Raw genomic sequence first — 16,460 nt, forward strand, 5'->3', positions numbered from 1 at the left:
ATGTTTGAGTTATTATTGGATTATCCCTGAGAACAAAAAATATAGGGGTTTGCTTAGTTAAATATTTATCGATACAAGGAAATCCACTGAGCACCGTCGGTTAGAAATTCAGTTCCTGCTACGTATTTTGCTGCTCCGGATTTTGTATGAATGCAGCCGAAGTGCAGGCTTCATCCTGTCCTCTCTGTAAGGTGTGTGTGCCACGGTCAAATCGGCACACCGATGGCACACAGCAGCCTCAACACACAGCAGAGGAAACAGAGAGGAACAGGGGAAACTCACAGCAATGTCACAAACATGTTCTCATCTGTCAATTACAGATGTTTTGTATCTGACAGACCTAAAGGGGGACTTGTGAGTCGGTATCAGACGTCGAGGAGTGTGACAAAGCGGCGGTATTTGACGACCTGAATGGGCTGCACACCCTGTGTGCTGTTATTGGCTCGGGGTTACACCCCCACGTGGGGCCCAAAGGCTGTTTGGAGATGCCCAGAAACAGCCCGAACACAGCAAAATAAGAAGAAAAGAGTAAATACAGGCAGAGGGCGGGGTCAGAATCAGACACCACCACACACTTATAGTGATGATTGAGAAGGATTATTTTTGTATCAGTCTATACATTGTTTTTTCAGAAAATATTGCATACCTTTAAAGGAACAGTGTGTAGGATCTGGCGGTATCTAGCGGTGAGGTGGCAGATTACAACCAACTGAAGTCTCTCCCATGTGCCAAACGTGTAGAAGAACTACGATGGCCAACGCAAAAACACGAATGTCCCTCTCTAGAGCCAGTTGTTGTAATAGTAGCGTAGGTCATTTGGAGAAGTGCCAGTGCGTAGAGCGTGTGTGTGTGTACGAGCGAAGTGAGTGCTGAAGCAAGAGAGAGAGAGGGTGGCGGCAACGGGAGCAAGTAACGTTATCGACTCCGGCCTGTGTGTAAATGTAAATATAAAGCTGACTGGCAACAGAAAAAGGCACATTTCTAATACTAGTGCTGCTAGGAGCACGCAGCTCACTGGACAGTCCAGTGGAATCTGGTCCACATGGTGGCAGTGTGGGTTCACTGCCAACATGAATGAATCCAGTCATGCCAAATCAAATCCATGATTTCATGTAAACCTTTTTGTTCTTCCGCCAGAGCCAGGCAGAGGCCCACTACAAGGGGAACCGCCACGCTCGGAGGGTGAAGGGAATCGAGACTTCCAAGACAGCTCGTCTCCAAGATGGCGACAAGCAGCACCCTCCCCCTACAGCTTCGCCCTCCCCACCAGGCCCGTCGCCATCTAGCCCTGAGCCTGATCCTAATAAGCAGGGTGAGCATCACCTTTGACATATGATGTTACACACACACACACACACACACACACATAGAAATCTGTCACAAAGTGGCAGAGATGCACAACACAGCTGTTGTGTGAAGTGATTGGATAGAAACCGACCAGAGAGGAGTGCTGGTGCCGTGGTTTCTACTAAAAATGTAGTGTTGATATGATTTTATCAGAAAGTGCAGTTCAACCTGCAAATCTGATCAACAGAAAAGAATAAAACATTTGTTTTAACAAGCTGCGAACATTTCTCTGATTCAAGAATTCATCACATAGTTCAATATTGAGTTGAACTGAGAGATAGTAGAGATGTTAAAAGTACACAGGTGTATTTGACGTCAGAAAGGCCTCAGAGAGGGTTATTTTCACACTTTTATATCATGATCCTGAGGGTTGAAGAGTTGAGTATATGGTTGCCTTTCCACAAATTATCCACTAACCTGAAAACTTTGTGCTGTTTACAGATGACACCCAATCCTGTCCCAACTCTAACAAGTCACCTTTGACCCCTAGCCGCCTTCCAACACCCACACTGAGCTCAGATGCAGAGTGTCCCCTCTTGCCTTCTGTCAGCACACCTTTGCCATCCTCTCCCTCCCCCATCGTGGCCCTCAGCACCCCCCCTGCAGATCCTGCAGCGGCTGGTCTTCCTGACACCCCGTCCCCAGCACCCAGCCCTTCTTCAGGAGAGTCAGAGGAGGAGAAAGCCAAGAAGCTTCTCTACTGTTCACTGTGCAAAGTAGCAGTTAATTCCCTCTCACAACTGGAGGCACATAACAAAGGTAACTCCAACACGGCTTTGTCTGCATGCACACATTCATAAGTACATCACACCACAATCTTGAGAGAAATAAACCCTTTACAAACAACAGCATTATTTATTATGCACTCTTAGAAGCAACTTCAGAGACCCTGAAGCATGGCTCTTTAAAAGCAATTATGCACTTGTTCTGCATTTTGAGTTTGAAGAACTAAAGCTGGAGCATTAGTGCCACTTAGTGGTGAGAATGGCAGGTTGAAAAACTGCATAGTTTGACTGGGTGATAAAAACCTCACCTCCTACCACCTATCCTAAACTTTTACACGCAGTAAATGCCATTACAGGAAAGTCTCCTATCTCAAGCGGGTATATCTTACAACACTGACAGCTTTAGAATTTGTTCTCTGCACTTTTAAACAACCATGCACCCAAAGGCGTATAAATAACACGCCATTTTAAGGACATTCAGCATGTCATGATGACGCATCTTAAGCTTTTCGCCTGTCATTTCACGCCATGTCACAAATGTCACTTCAATATAACTCAACGACCTTTTGGGACATGAACACCAGTCTCGAAACCCGGTCTCCTGGTTGAAAGTCCTCTGTTTGTCCCCTCTCGCCCATCCTAAGCAGTCTCTCTCACTTTATATACTACGTCACTTACTCTTCCTCACTAGCTCTGAGAATGACTCATTATTCTACATCAACAGCTCTGAGCGTAGCATATTCACGCAGATGCGTTGTAGTACATTGGAGTCAGTACAGACAGTGATTGCACGCAAAATGAAATTGTTGTCTCACGCCATTTGGTGAGACCGGGCTGATGTACCCGTTGAGCACCACAAGGTCCATTTAGTAGCTTTTCTGGAGATTTCTGTCATATCACATTATGAGTTTCCATAGTTGTCATGGAATTGCAGATGTACAAATCCCCACTTTAAGGACTCCTCATCCACGTTTGATTTAAAAGATGAGGTTCAAAGTTCATTCTTCATCCTGGAAACAGCATTTGAAAACAATCTCACAACAAGGTCACTTTAGTGTCGTCACACTACACTGTAACATGGCCTCAATTGCCATCGTAGATTATACCTTTCTTTTTATTGTTTCCAGGTACCAAACACAAAACCATTCTGGAGGCTCGTAGTGGACTGGGACCCATTAAAGCATACCCACGTCTGGGTCCTAAACCCAGCCCGGAGCAGGGAGGGGAGCTTTCTTCTGACCCCAACGCTCAGGAACGCACTTTCCACTGTGAGATCTGCAACGTCAGAGTCAACTCAGAGCTGCAGCTTAAACAGGTGACAAAACCCCACAAATAGATCCGAAATAGTGACCCAAGTTTTCAAGCAATCTTAATATTAGGGCTGGGACGATACACCTATCTCCCGATTCGATACTATCACAATACTTGGGTTCCGATTCGATATGTTTTGCGATTTTTAAGTATTGCGATTTGATATTACAATATATAGCGATTTTTGTTAACTTTTTTAACACTAGACCATGGGAAAAAGTTAAATCATACACTTATAGGGACTTCTACTCTGGAAAACATCAAAATGAGTACAGTAAAAGTGTTTGATTTTCAGCATGTATGTAATCAGAGATGTCCTGAAGTCAAATATATTAGTCATTGTCAGACATTATTTATTAATACATTTCCCTCAGAAATTAGTGGTATTTTCTAGTAAATTTATAAGGGACGGGTAATGTTTTATACTTCTTGTGAATTTAATCCATCTATCTTATTTCCATATATGTATTTTGTATGTACTATTCCTTTTGTTAACACATTATTTTGAAAAACGGACGTAGTCACACATATATACTTCCGCTAATTTCGCCAAGTCCGTCTCCTGTCAGCTCTGTTCTCTTTGTACATCCATGGTCAGCTCTATCTGGGCCATTTGAATGCATTTAACATAAATGTCAGTATACGGGTGCTCTACAGTTGTAGCGTCGGCTGATTTGACCACGGAGATGCGAGAGGCGGCTGGCCAGGCCGCACGTTACCGCAGTACAATAACGTTACCTGTCCATGACAGAGTTAGAATGCAGCTTTAGCCATGATGTCTAGCTCTGCTTTTCAGGGCAATGTGTGAAAGCAAAAGTGTTTCCATACTTTACTGTATGTGTCGTGTTTACCACGTTGGATTTAAAATGTGAGGGTGCAGGTCGTATCCACGAGGACCCTCCGTCGTTTTACAAAATAAAAAATCGTAAAAAAAAAAAGAAGAAAATTGCGATACATGGTGAATCAATTTTTTTTCCACCCCTACTCAATATTCAATATCTGTTTTTTCTCATTTTATGTTTCAGCACATATCTAGCCGGAGGCATCGGGATGGAGTCGCGGGGAAACCCAATCCTCTTCTCAGTCGGCACAAGAAGCGCACAGACTTTATGGTAGAAACTCAGTTTGCCTTTCTCACAATCTGCATATATTCCTCATTTTCCCCCCATAAAATTAGGTTAAACCCTTGCCTGTAGTAATAAATTGACTTCTATTTTTCCTTTACTCTCTCATAGGAACTTCCAAAAACTCTGGGGGGCGGACTTTTACCAAATCCACTGGCTGTTGCCGCGGCGATGGCAGCCGCAGCCTCCTCCAATCATCTGGCACTACGCCCTCCTTGCCCGACCTCCCACCATCATCCCCATCACCACCTCCTACAGGGAACACCCCTCAGCCTGCTGAGGCCCGCCCCCGGTCCCATCCGCACCGCGCATGGGCCGATCCTCTTCACTCCTTACTGACGGTGAGAGAACGAGGAAGAATCAGGAAGAAGCACACTGTGAAGTGGAGGCCTGCAACCACGTGCCATCAAGAGCCAAATCAGCTGGTGTGCCTCCAGCTGCTGTTTCATTGGAATAAAAACAGTGAACATGAATATGACTCTTCATGGTGCATACTGTGGTTGCAGACCACTACTGTTACGTTAACAGGGAGAACCTGACGAATCTCAAAGAGACTGTATGTTTCCATCCTCCCCAGCTTCCCTTCTTCACTCGACTATCATCAAGTAGACTCTGCAGATGGTTTGAAGAGGAACTTATAAACAAGTTTCTATCAAGCATGGACTTCTCTGAGCATCCTCCAATCTGCAACTGACTAATTATCTTCATCTAACATATGATCAACTGTATCTGACTGGAAACCCTACCTCTCTTATGTTTTTAATGTTCACCTCTGCAAGGATTCATTACATATCCAAAGCATCAATGCTATCAAAAACACGCCCGCTGGGTGTGATATAGTCGTTGCCTCTGATGTTAGCTGGTATCATAATGTAGCTGTCAGAGTATGGGGGATTATACCACTGTAAAGTTCTGTTTTTGTGGCCTATAAAAAGAAAACAACAATTTCCGGACCGTCTCTGCAGTTACTGGTAAACATTTCTCCGTACCGTATGTCTACATTTTCACAGCTGGCCTAAATGGCCTATATTTACCTCTGTGGCACAGAAACAGGAAGTCAAAGAGGAACAGCAAAAGGGTAGAAATTACACTATGTCTTAAATTTGTGCTGATGTGTACTGTACGTCAATTACAGTTTGGCAAGGGTAGACTTTTTGTGAAGAAGTGATTGCAACTGATGCACTATGCAGCCATCGTTGTTTATTCTAACGCTCGGTGTAAAATGCAGTAAGGTTGAGAAAATAAGAATAGAACGAGAGGTTAAAACCATAGAAATAGGAGTAGAACGGACATTGAACTGTTTTCTGTGGTCATTTGACTAGTACAAAAGAAAGTGGCGATTGTTGTTAGTTGTTATGGTGGGGCCGTAAACTGTGGTCGCAGCTCGCCGGCTATGTAGCTAATTCTACGACGCTTTAATGCTACACTGGTTACAGAAAATGAGCCAAACAAGGTTGTCACTCATCTGGCGAAAGCAATGTGCTTTCCTACGCTGTGACAAGAGTGTGTGGATGAAGCATTAAGTTGTTCAATTTTACTCATTTACTCTGGTTCTGTATGCTTCGTAACATTACCACCATTGTTTTGTCATTGGTATATATAATAAATATATACATACATTTGCATAAAGCAAACATATTTGCCCACTCCCATGTTGATAAGAGTATTAAATACTTGACAAATCTCTCTTTAAGGTGCATTTTGAACGGATAAAACAATTTGATTAATTTGCTATTAATCACGATTAACTATGGACAATCATGCGATTAATCGCGATTACATTTTTCAATCGATTGACAGCTCTAATTTATAGTCGCAATGGCAGTAGTATACATAAAAAATGGCCGCCGCTCGGCCCATTCTGCTTTGTTGATTTGAATGGGAATGTCCGTTCTATACTCCTATTGTATTTCTATGGGGAAAACCCGTGCTGTTAGTTTCTTTAGGGAAGGTAAAGATGTAATCGTCTCCAGTTCAATAGTTCCCCTGATGATTCCCCCCTGAATGGCCAGTGACAACCATGTGCGTAAAGTCCCACAAAGCACATAAAGTAAAAGTCTGTGGTGAAGAGTCTCCATGTAAACGGCTTAAATACATTTAAAATGATCATTTTCTTCATCTGCACCTCACTGCACAACACAGAAAGGTTTCAGTGTCTTAATGAAATATTTGCAACACTGTGAGCACAGCGGGACAACAGTTGCTTTATGACTTTAGTAGCAGGTCTTTGCATTATGTGCACATTTAATTATACAGGCAACATTTTCACCACAATCCCATACAAGGCGTGTGGAGAACAGTGGGATGAAAGACACCAGCAATATGTTAGAGAAGGAAAAGGACCACATACACAACAGAGTAGTTGTATGCAAAAAAAAAAAAAACAACACAAGATTTTTGGTAGTATTATAGTCTCTTAGTGAGATCAAAATGTTTAGTTTGTCTGCTCTGCCTCGTGTGCTCCGACCCTACATGACCCCGAACTATCCCCGTGAAACTGTCATGATGGCTTGTGAAACATTAGAGGGAAGCTTTAGGAAACGGAAACTGTAGCAATACTTTAAGCACTCCTGCTAACTTCTCTCGTTAACTGCAATAAACAGAAACTGTCTACAAATGTATGAATTGTTATTTAGGAGAAGTGTATTGAAACATTACTGTAAATGTAGATTATTTAAAAAATGAGAGAAGGTACATGTTGGGGCTTCCTAATTGTTAACTTAAAACAAAGTTATATATAAAATCATTAAACTGAGTTTATGGTTGTAAGCAATGTTGATTGGTGTTTTTTTTGTTTTTTTTCAAATGTAATGAAATATGACAATAACAATAAATCACAAATGCATTTGGTTGTACAAGTAGTGTAGTAATGTGATAATATGAGTAATGTTGATTTCAAGTCACTTTCTCTTTTGACAAACAGTACTATAGTAATAATAAGTGACTAAAAAACAAAACAGATACACTAAAACATATCCACATTTTGGCTTTCAAACTATTTGTGATCAGAAGTTGATTGAGTTTTTATAGCTTAGTGCAGTGTGCAAACAAACAAAAAATAAAAATACAGTCTGTAGAGGCAATTATCAAAAAAAGAAGAGGATGCACATAGAACCACATGTTAACAGGAAGCATGACAATAAGAGGAAGCGATCGCTGCAGAGAATGACATCCGCTAAACACACAGTGTATAAAAGGACTGGTGGAAGTCATCAACTTTAAGGCGAGAAACTAAGCTCATCAGCCAAAACAAGCAATTTAAAGATGTCACCCTGGCCTCTTAGTACTTGTGAAGGGCATTTTTCACTATTTGTGACATTTTAGACTAAACGATGAATCAAATAATAAAAAAAAGATAACTAATTAATAATTAAAACAGTCATTAGTTGCAGCCATTGTCTATACAGTATCATAGTCTTTGCTCCTAAATGAGAGGATTCAGATGTAATTTAACTTCTGAGCAGCAGTATGTGCTAATGGCAGCATCTAGTTTATTTAGTTTAGAGAGAGAAACCAGACAAGGCTGCAGGATTTTGTCGCTTTTTCGGCAAAAGAATTGCACTCAAATACAAGTATAGGGAGGTGGAGAGAGTCTGTAACCATAATCATGGGCACCTTATAGTTGAAAGTGTGCGTGCAAGATTAGTGACAGACAAGGGGAGGTATATGGCAGGATAAAGAGCACCTGAGAGTGCCATCTCCTGCAATATAGAGCCTTCAATCATGACCAATAAAGCTGCTCTTTCCCTATAAAGCTCAGTTTCTATTACATTATATATTACAGTGTTTCCCACAGGATTTTGTGACGCCCTGGTTGACATTCGCGCCAGGAGCAGGGAGAGACGGTGCGAGCACAAGTCCACGGCCTCGGGAAGCAGCGGGGTCTGGCGAGGGGTGTCCGGAATTCATATGAGAAAGCAGCTTAGCTATGGGAAATGTCATTTTTGTTTAACTCATATAGGCTAGCCTGCTACATATGAAACAGTCAGCTAACTATTTTTGATCCAAACCAACTCAAATGTTTAAAAAAGTTGTATGCTCAAAAAGTGGGGATGCAAAAAAACACATTTGCTCCCTAAAGTCTAATAGTAGGGGTGCAACTGCTCCGTTTGCTCCATTGCGCCTCTGACCATAACTGTATTTATAAAATGATTTAAGAGGCGCTGGATTATTTAAACAATGTCATCATATGTGCATTATTAACATGATATCAATATTTAATTTTAAATATCATGGTTAAAGTCATTAGCGGTATATCGCGACACCCCCCTATAATGCTATAATGCTTTCTATTCTGCATTTGCAGTTTAAGAAACTACAGCAGGTGCATTACTGCCACTCGGTGTCGAGAATGGCAGGTTAGGTAGGACCTTTATTAACCCCAAGGGGAAATTTCTGATAGTAAGTAAGTACATAGTATGAGTGGATGTGTAATGAAACAATATAAACCACATCAAACATTGTGTTAATCAGTTTAAACCATTACAGGGATACCGTCTCATCTCAGCTTGATATAACTGATCACATCTACAACTTTAGTCCCATAGCGAATTAATCTCTGAGCAATCTCAATAGTCACCTTTGTCCTTTCCCTTACTTACAAACTTTAAGGGAGTTTTAAAGAAACGCTTCCACATTTGCCACTTTCCATTTATAATTCAGCTATCAGCCGATCATCAGATGGACTTTGGAGATTGTTTGAAATGGAATTAATTAATACGTTTCTATCAAGCATGGACTTTCTAAAGCATCCTCTGCAACATATGACACTGTATCTGACTAAAAACTACTATTACCCGTCTCTGTTTTCATGTTTTTTAATTTATGCCGTGGTTCATTACATATGCAAAGCATCAATGTCAACAAAAACATGCCTATAGGATACATGTAGAAGCTGCAACACTTTAGCTCTGTTCTTGTGGCCTAAAGTGAAACAGTTACTGACAGTTTCAGTACTTGCATTTGCATTATGCCTATATTTTCACACTTTAACTGGTATGGTCTATTTTTACCCCCTCGTGTTACAGAAACAGGACGTCTTTGTGCAGCAGAAAAAAAGGTAAAATGTGTCTTAAAGCATTTAGTCTCATATATGTCCATCACTATTCCCACTGGAGCACTATCAATGCTTGCCCTCACTGTCTGGAAAATACAGTAACAGTGGAAAAAATAATTTAAGAAAAATCATGAGAGCAAAAAAAACCAAACAATGTACTTTAGATTGTTTAGTGTAACTTCTGTGCCGCTGTCACCACTCAACGACTCCCTAGATTATTTCTCAAATAACCACTGACAACAACCTTGTGCTAAGCACAATAATAAAACAACTGTGTGTCTCTGTAGTCATTTTTCTATATGGAAATGATTTAAATTTATAAAATGGTGAGCCATGTTTTATCAACTGCACCACATTGCACAGCTGAACAGAAAGGTTTCAGTGTCTTGATGGAACAGTTTCAACAGCACAGAGCAACAACGTACTCTATGATAAACTGAATAACTATAGCTGCAGGTATTTGCATTAGGTTCCCTATACAGACAACATTATGACCGCAGTGGAACCACTAGGATTATAAACATCAGAGTTATGTTTCAGAAGTAGCCTACTAGACTACACCTGATTACAAATTCTTTTAGTTGTTCAGGTACTCCAATATTGTGATAATGTGGGTACACAACACATGTTAAACATAGTAATGATCAAAGCAGAGTATCTGAGGTGAAGTCCTGTTCTGTTTGGACATACAGTCCCTGGTGACACATGACTTACATACATACATAATAGTTAACTAATGCTGTAGATTTCACTTACATAATACATCTTTTCCACATTTGGTTATTACATTTGAAAACAAAATGTTCTTTAAGAAATACGCAAGATCTCTCTTCCCCTAATTTAGACATGAACTGGGAAAACCCTACTTCACGCCATCTCATTGTGAAGAGGGTACTTAAGCAATAAAGAGGACGCGCATAAAATGTAACAGCAGCAGGAAGCTGGACTTTCAGATCACTGCAGAGAATGACACAGCTACACATCAACTATTAGAAAGACCGGCAGAAATCTTCAGCTTTAAGGTGAGAAATTCACCTTAACCGTGATTTGTTTTAGAATAGAGGCTTTTATTTTCCTTACAAGTTAAATTTCTAATAAAAAAATTTACATTTATCTTAAAACCCTTGGAGGGTTTTTTTATTATACGTTTTATCAATGTTAAATTACAGCTTTATTGTATGCAATATTTCATTAATTGAGTGATAATCTATTATGTAGAATTCACCTCAGTGATGTGAACATAAAGGAGATGAAAAGAGTTCTAATGAATATCAAATAGTTTCAGAACTTTTTGAGATCTTCAGACTCTTTTGAGATCATACTGTACGCAGAACTTGTTTCTATTTTGTTCATTCCCCATTTCCACGTATATGTGGCTAATGTTGAGGAATTATTTGTGCTTGACGGACAATGTGTTTCAGGTTACTAGAGCCACAGCAGTTGTACACAACAGTAGGGCTGCCTATCTATGAAGAACGTAATGCTCTTGTAAACAATGTTATACTCGAAACAATTTAATCATTAACACATCGGTTATATGAATGGTGATGACACAATCACAAAGCATGGTGAATGAGACAGGGTCCGTTTTTCAAGATGCGTCGGGTAGGTTGCCGACATTGCCGCAGACACCTCGCACTGAGGACAGTCCGTCCCGGTTGAGAGAGAGGGCTCCCGCAGGGAGAGAGGGCACAGCGAGCACTAATGGTACATGTCCACTGGGGCGTTTTTTATTGCGAGGGATCGCCTCACATCCCAGTATTGGATGCTCGATGGGCCACCACTAGACACAATGCACTCGGAACCTGATTGGATGAACGCCTTCCCCCATGGGCTGCTGCTCCCAGCTTTCAAACCAGAACCAACATGGCGGCTCGTTTGGAAACTTTCTTCTCTTATATAATGAAAATAGTTCACCGAAATGTGTTTCTGACAACATCTGATCATGCAATAAATAAGCCATGCAGTTGCTGAGTTGCGCCGGACGCCCCTGATTTGCATAAAGTAGCCTAGACCTCAACTTTATGCAAATGTGGAGCGGACCACGTGGTGCCCTCTCGAATCGCAGAATACATAGCACGGCTGCTTAAATAGACAATGAATGGGAAGCGTGGAAAGGACGGAGGTTGTGGACATGTACCATCAGCCACCTTGACCCTGGGCCTTTACAAGCCAAAAGCCAGTCGCGGCACACCAAGCGTCCATCCCTGAACCGGCAAGTTGTATCCCAGACTGCGTGGACCCCACCAGTTGACAAGTGTCAAAATATATATTTTTTTGTACTCATTTGACCATGGTAATGTGGTCGAAATCATCACTGAAAATCATGCTACTGGATTTTCTGAATGAATAGTCGAATCTTGTGATTCGGGTACAGCTCTATACAACAGTTGTAAATGACATTACATTTGATTATGTTATAAAACTGCAGAAAAAATTATCTTGTACTTAAAACTGCAAACAACAATATAATGAAACTGTCAAAGAGAGGTCTTTGTTTATAAGGAAGTGGTGAACTACCTAGACCACAGCTTCCCTTTTCACCTGTGGCACTGCTGACACCACAAAGAGGGGCGTGGAGGGCTGGGTTTCTGCTTGAATACAACTTTCCGTGAGCACATTACAAAGAAGCTAACCTATATTCTGAATCCTGTTCGTTTACAGAATGCTGATGAACCAGACAAACCAAACAGAGGATGACCTCTTCTCCTGCTACAGCCCGTCCGTCGAAGGCTACCGCTACTTTGCTGTGCTGTGGGGATGTGCTGTGACCGTCACTGGTATGCTGGGAAACCTGATGACCATTCTGGCCTTCGCCTTTGACCCACACGTGAGGACTCGCTTCAATGTGCTCATCGTCAACCTGGCTGTAGCGGATCTCCTGTACTGCACCATACTGCAGCCCATATCAGTTGACTCCTATCTACACCTCAGATGGCGCAGTGGTCAGCTCTGGTGCAGCATCTTCGGCTTCCTCCTCTTCCTCTCCAACTCTGTCTCCATTATCACCCTCTGCCTAGTAGCAGTGAGCCGATACCTCCTGGTCGCAAAAAGGGCTGTGTTTGACCGTGTCTTCTCTGACCGTGGTCTTGTTTTACTCCTGATCTCAGCGTGGGCGCTGGGCGTGACCAGCTTTGCCCCACTCTGGCCCGTTTACGTGTTTGTGCCAAATGTGTGCACATGCAGCTTCCATCGCATCGAGGGTCGTCCCTACACCACCATCCTGCTCTTCTTCTACTTTTTTTTCGGTCTGGGCTGTGTTGGTGTTTTCTACCTCCTCATTTACAAACGTGTCCGGATTGCCTCGAAAGCTCTGCTCCGCTACAGGTACAGCCGCCGCTCCTCCAGAAAGAAACCAGCTTCTTCAACACAAGGGACTGATGACAGTGGCGTGGAGAGTGGCGTGACAAAGACATGTAGCTCTGAGATCAGCAGCCAGGCGGATCTAACCCAAAATACAGATGAGATCACCTGTGAAAAATCCTCCAAATCTGCCCCAAATTCATCAGCAACCGAGTCTCCCCCTGATACTGTCCCAGCATCGCCTTCATCCACACCTGCTCCCACCACTGCAGCGCCCTCCTCCTCCAAGTCAGCAACTTCAGGAGATGATGACGAATTCAAGCGTGTGACACGCATGTGCTTCACTGTTTTTCTGTGCTTCGTGTTCTGCTTCGTCCCCTTCATGTTGCTCAACATATTTGACAAAAATAACCGCGCCCCACAGGTACTGCACATGTTCTCTGCAAACCTCACCTGGCTCAACAGCTGTATCAACCCCGTGCTCTATGCCGTGATGAACCGACAGTTTCGACAGGCCTACCATGTGCTGCTCACCAGGGCTGCTGCACCATTCGCCTGCCTCTGGACCTCGTGCTCAAATCTGAGATCCTAAACTCCTGGAGCTTAAAACTTGCTTGATGTTTTTCATGATGTAAACCCAATATGACATTATTCTCGTGAAACAACATAACATAGACATGCAACTTACATCCAGCCACTATCAACTAGGGATGCGCTGATCTGATACTACCAAAATCACTGGATCGGATATTGGTATCCGATCCATTTCCGTCTCATACGCTCGTCTATGTCGGCGTTGCCAGGTCTTTTTGCCGGGGCTGGAGCCCCGAATGTTTTGAGTATAACCCCGACAGAAAGCGTAATGTGTGTGAATGTGCGATAGTGTTCGTTACAGAACCGACTGTCAACATAAATGCTGGTCTCTAAACCAACTGTGTGTGCGGGAAGAGCCCTTTGTCTTCTTCATGATTGTAGCTGCTGTTTAATTTTGTTTTAGAAACTTCACGTTGCATAACATTACGTTACAGCATCGCTCCAAAACAAACTAAAACGGTAAACGACTCATTTTTACTAGAGATTAACATATATTAACATACAGTGATGGAAGAAAAACTCAGATCTCTACTTAAGTAAAAGTAGTAATACTACAATGTAAAATAGTAGCTGCAAGTAAAAGTCCTGCATTCAAAATGTTAGGCTACTCAAGTAAAAGTACATAAGTATTAGCATCAACCTATAGTACCAAAAGTAAAAGTACTCATCATGCAGAATAATATATATTATATTATTGTATTCTAATGATGATGTATTAATGTGTTTATCACTTTAATGTTGCAGCTGGTAAATGTGGAGCTCATTTTAATGACTTTATATACAGCTGGCTGGATTTAATCTTTAACAATACATCATCATTTATTAGCTCATTATATTTTGCATTAATAACCTGAATCTGCAGAGTAACTAAAGTTACTAAATTTATTAAACTTAGTTGTTTAAAAGAGGGAAAAGGACGGTATCGGATTGTATGGTTGCGATATCGGTATCGTACATTAAAAAGTGGTATGGAGTCTTCTCTACTATCAACTTTGAAGTTGCTTTTCTGTTATATTTATGTTGCATTACCAACACTCCAGGCTTCACAACTTCCTTGTTTTACTCTGTTATTGTTTGCTTTTACAGTATATTATGTATGTACAAGATTACATTATGTGTTTATGTTATGTATGGAATAAAGTCTATTTTGTAATACGTAATCCACAGTTGCGTTCAGAATGTTGAATCAGCCAATACGTCATCACCACTAGTAGTTTTCTAGATCTATTACATCACAACTGCCAATGTTACAAAATCAGCACAGGATATTCCAACATGCAACATGCAAGTCAGGAATTTACGACTGTGTATCAACTCTGCATTTCCTCTTACATACTGACAGTACATGACGAAGGATAAAAAGTGTTCAAGGTGATCTGGCCTTTAGTTTGACATGTGGGTGGAGTGTGCTTGCGTATGCATGTTTGAGTTGTGTCAAGGAGGGCATTCATTTATTGAGGATACCGACATGAGCAAACATTCACACTCATGTCCACACTGACCAGCTGTTACAAGGTGTGATTTCTCTTACAAGAAGACTAACACAAGAGACACTGTAATGCGTGTTACACCCATAGAAACCAAAGTTGGTTGGATGAAAAATAGAAACACAACACTTCTATTTTGGACCTTCTACCCAAGCCATCGCCTAGCAGCACAGCAATGGCAAAACACAACACAGCACAACACCACCTCCTTAAAATCCTAAGACGGGCCAACCGAATTTATGGATAATAAACAAAAGCACTTTATGCTACCTGGTACATGTTGCCTCCACACTGTGCCCTGCGCCTCACCAGGCTGTGAGCACAGTTCATACCTCTGATGATGAGTAGAGGGCTTTATATACCCTATAACTAATAGGGTAACATATTTAATCACAGCCTCATGAAACTTTACAACCACAAACTAGAGACCTAGAGCATTCAGAGGATGGATGGCTTACTTCGGTAGATTGACAATAAGGGGGTTTCTGAGCAGTTTCCAGAACAGAAGTGCTCGCCATCCAATCACTGAAAAATGCATTTCTTGCAGAAATCTCCAAATGTCAAAAGTTTTTGATACCAAATCACAGCATGGCTTTTTCTATGGTGTTCCTCAAGGTCTTGGTGTCTTAATGTGGTATTTTTGAGGGATTATTGATCATTTTTATTAATTCTCGAGCGGTTAAAAAAGGTTAAATTTAGCACCAGGACTGTGTAGCAAATGGTATCAACCCAAACATTGCTGCAGCAACTTATGAGACATAAGTGAGCATGAAAACGGCCATCATATACTTCTATCATAATGTTCTCAGCCCTTATACACTTTTACAATTTATTTTAATTAATCAATTATCTATTATTTCTGATTTATGACTAGAACAACTTTAACACAAAGTATTGAGCTGCATCTCAAATTAATCTTCAGGTTCCCAGCTTTCAAATGATTTACACCACTAATATGTGACATAAGTGAACTTAACTGGTTGGTAAGTGGAAATAAAAATGTTGACTTTTATGTGGCACTTTTAGGAAACACATTGACGGGAAACAAAACGTAGTTACCTTGAGTGAGTTTAAGGTCTCTGGTGAAATCACTGCAGTCCAGGTTGTCTGTATTTGTCAACTTTTTTGTATGAGCAAGTTTTAACGTTGTTAATTTATGTGTTGTCTAGTAACGTTACTTTCACTATAACTGTCTTGCTGCTATCTTGGCCAGGTCTCCTTTGATCTCAATGGGACTAACCTGGTTAAATAAAGGACAATAAATAAATAATAATAAAAAAAATTCTCAACACAGCATAAAGTTAAAAACAATTAAATGTAGCTACAGACTTTCAGTCCTTTAAAAACAGTGTATGTCATGTGAAACTGAATAAAACAATGACTTACTTAATGCTGCTCTGGCAACTCTGGGTAAAAACATTAAAACACCGACAGATGTAACTAACCTAGCTACAGATAGTTTATCAACAGCTAGCTATGAACTGGCTGAAGTTATATACTCACAGACCTTTCA

At 41.2% G+C, this 16,460-nt stretch overlaps 3 protein-coding genes across 4 annotated transcripts in view; all 3 read left to right on the forward strand.

The window, feature by feature from the left end:
* The window catches only part of LOC141766711 (zinc finger protein 385A-like), a 41,313-nt gene extending 33,948 nt beyond the window's left edge, over positions 1–7,365 (forward strand). For both annotated transcript variants that reach the window (XM_074633797.1, XM_074633807.1), the window contains exons 4-8: positions 1,138–1,312; positions 1,789–2,106; positions 3,200–3,387; positions 4,409–4,495; positions 4,619–7,365. In XM_074633797.1, coding sequence (XP_074489898.1) covers positions 1,138–1,312; positions 1,789–2,106; positions 3,200–3,387; positions 4,409–4,495; positions 4,619–4,846 — 996 coding nt within the window. In that variant the 3' untranslated portion in view covers positions 4,847–7,365. The remainder of the gene's footprint in view (positions 1–1,137; positions 1,313–1,788; positions 2,107–3,199; positions 3,388–4,408; positions 4,496–4,618) is intronic.
* Positions 1–16,460, forward strand: part of LOC141766692 (zinc finger protein Eos-like) — a 224,900-nt gene that overhangs the window by 33,977 nt on the left and 174,463 nt on the right. The window lies entirely within an intron of this gene.
* gpr84 (G protein-coupled receptor 84) lies at positions 10,461–14,620 on the forward strand. The gene is made up of 2 exons (XM_074633558.1): positions 10,461–10,585; positions 12,228–14,620. The coding sequence occupies exon 2, from the start codon at positions 12,229–12,231 to the stop codon at positions 13,456–13,458; it is 1,230 nt and encodes a 409-aa protein (XP_074489659.1). The 5' UTR covers positions 10,461–10,585; position 12,228; the 3' UTR covers positions 13,459–14,620.

Source organism: Sebastes fasciatus, chromosome 1 (genome assembly GCF_043250625.1).
Source record: "Sebastes fasciatus isolate fSebFas1 chromosome 1, fSebFas1.pri, whole genome shotgun sequence".
Taxonomy (NCBI): Eukaryota; Metazoa; Chordata; class Actinopteri; order Perciformes; family Sebastidae; genus Sebastes; species Sebastes fasciatus.

Coding starts and splice junctions, on each gene's coding strand:
- gpr84 (XM_074633558.1), top strand. CDS start 12,229: ATGCTGATGAACCAGACAAACCAAACAGAGGATGACCTCTTCTCCTGC.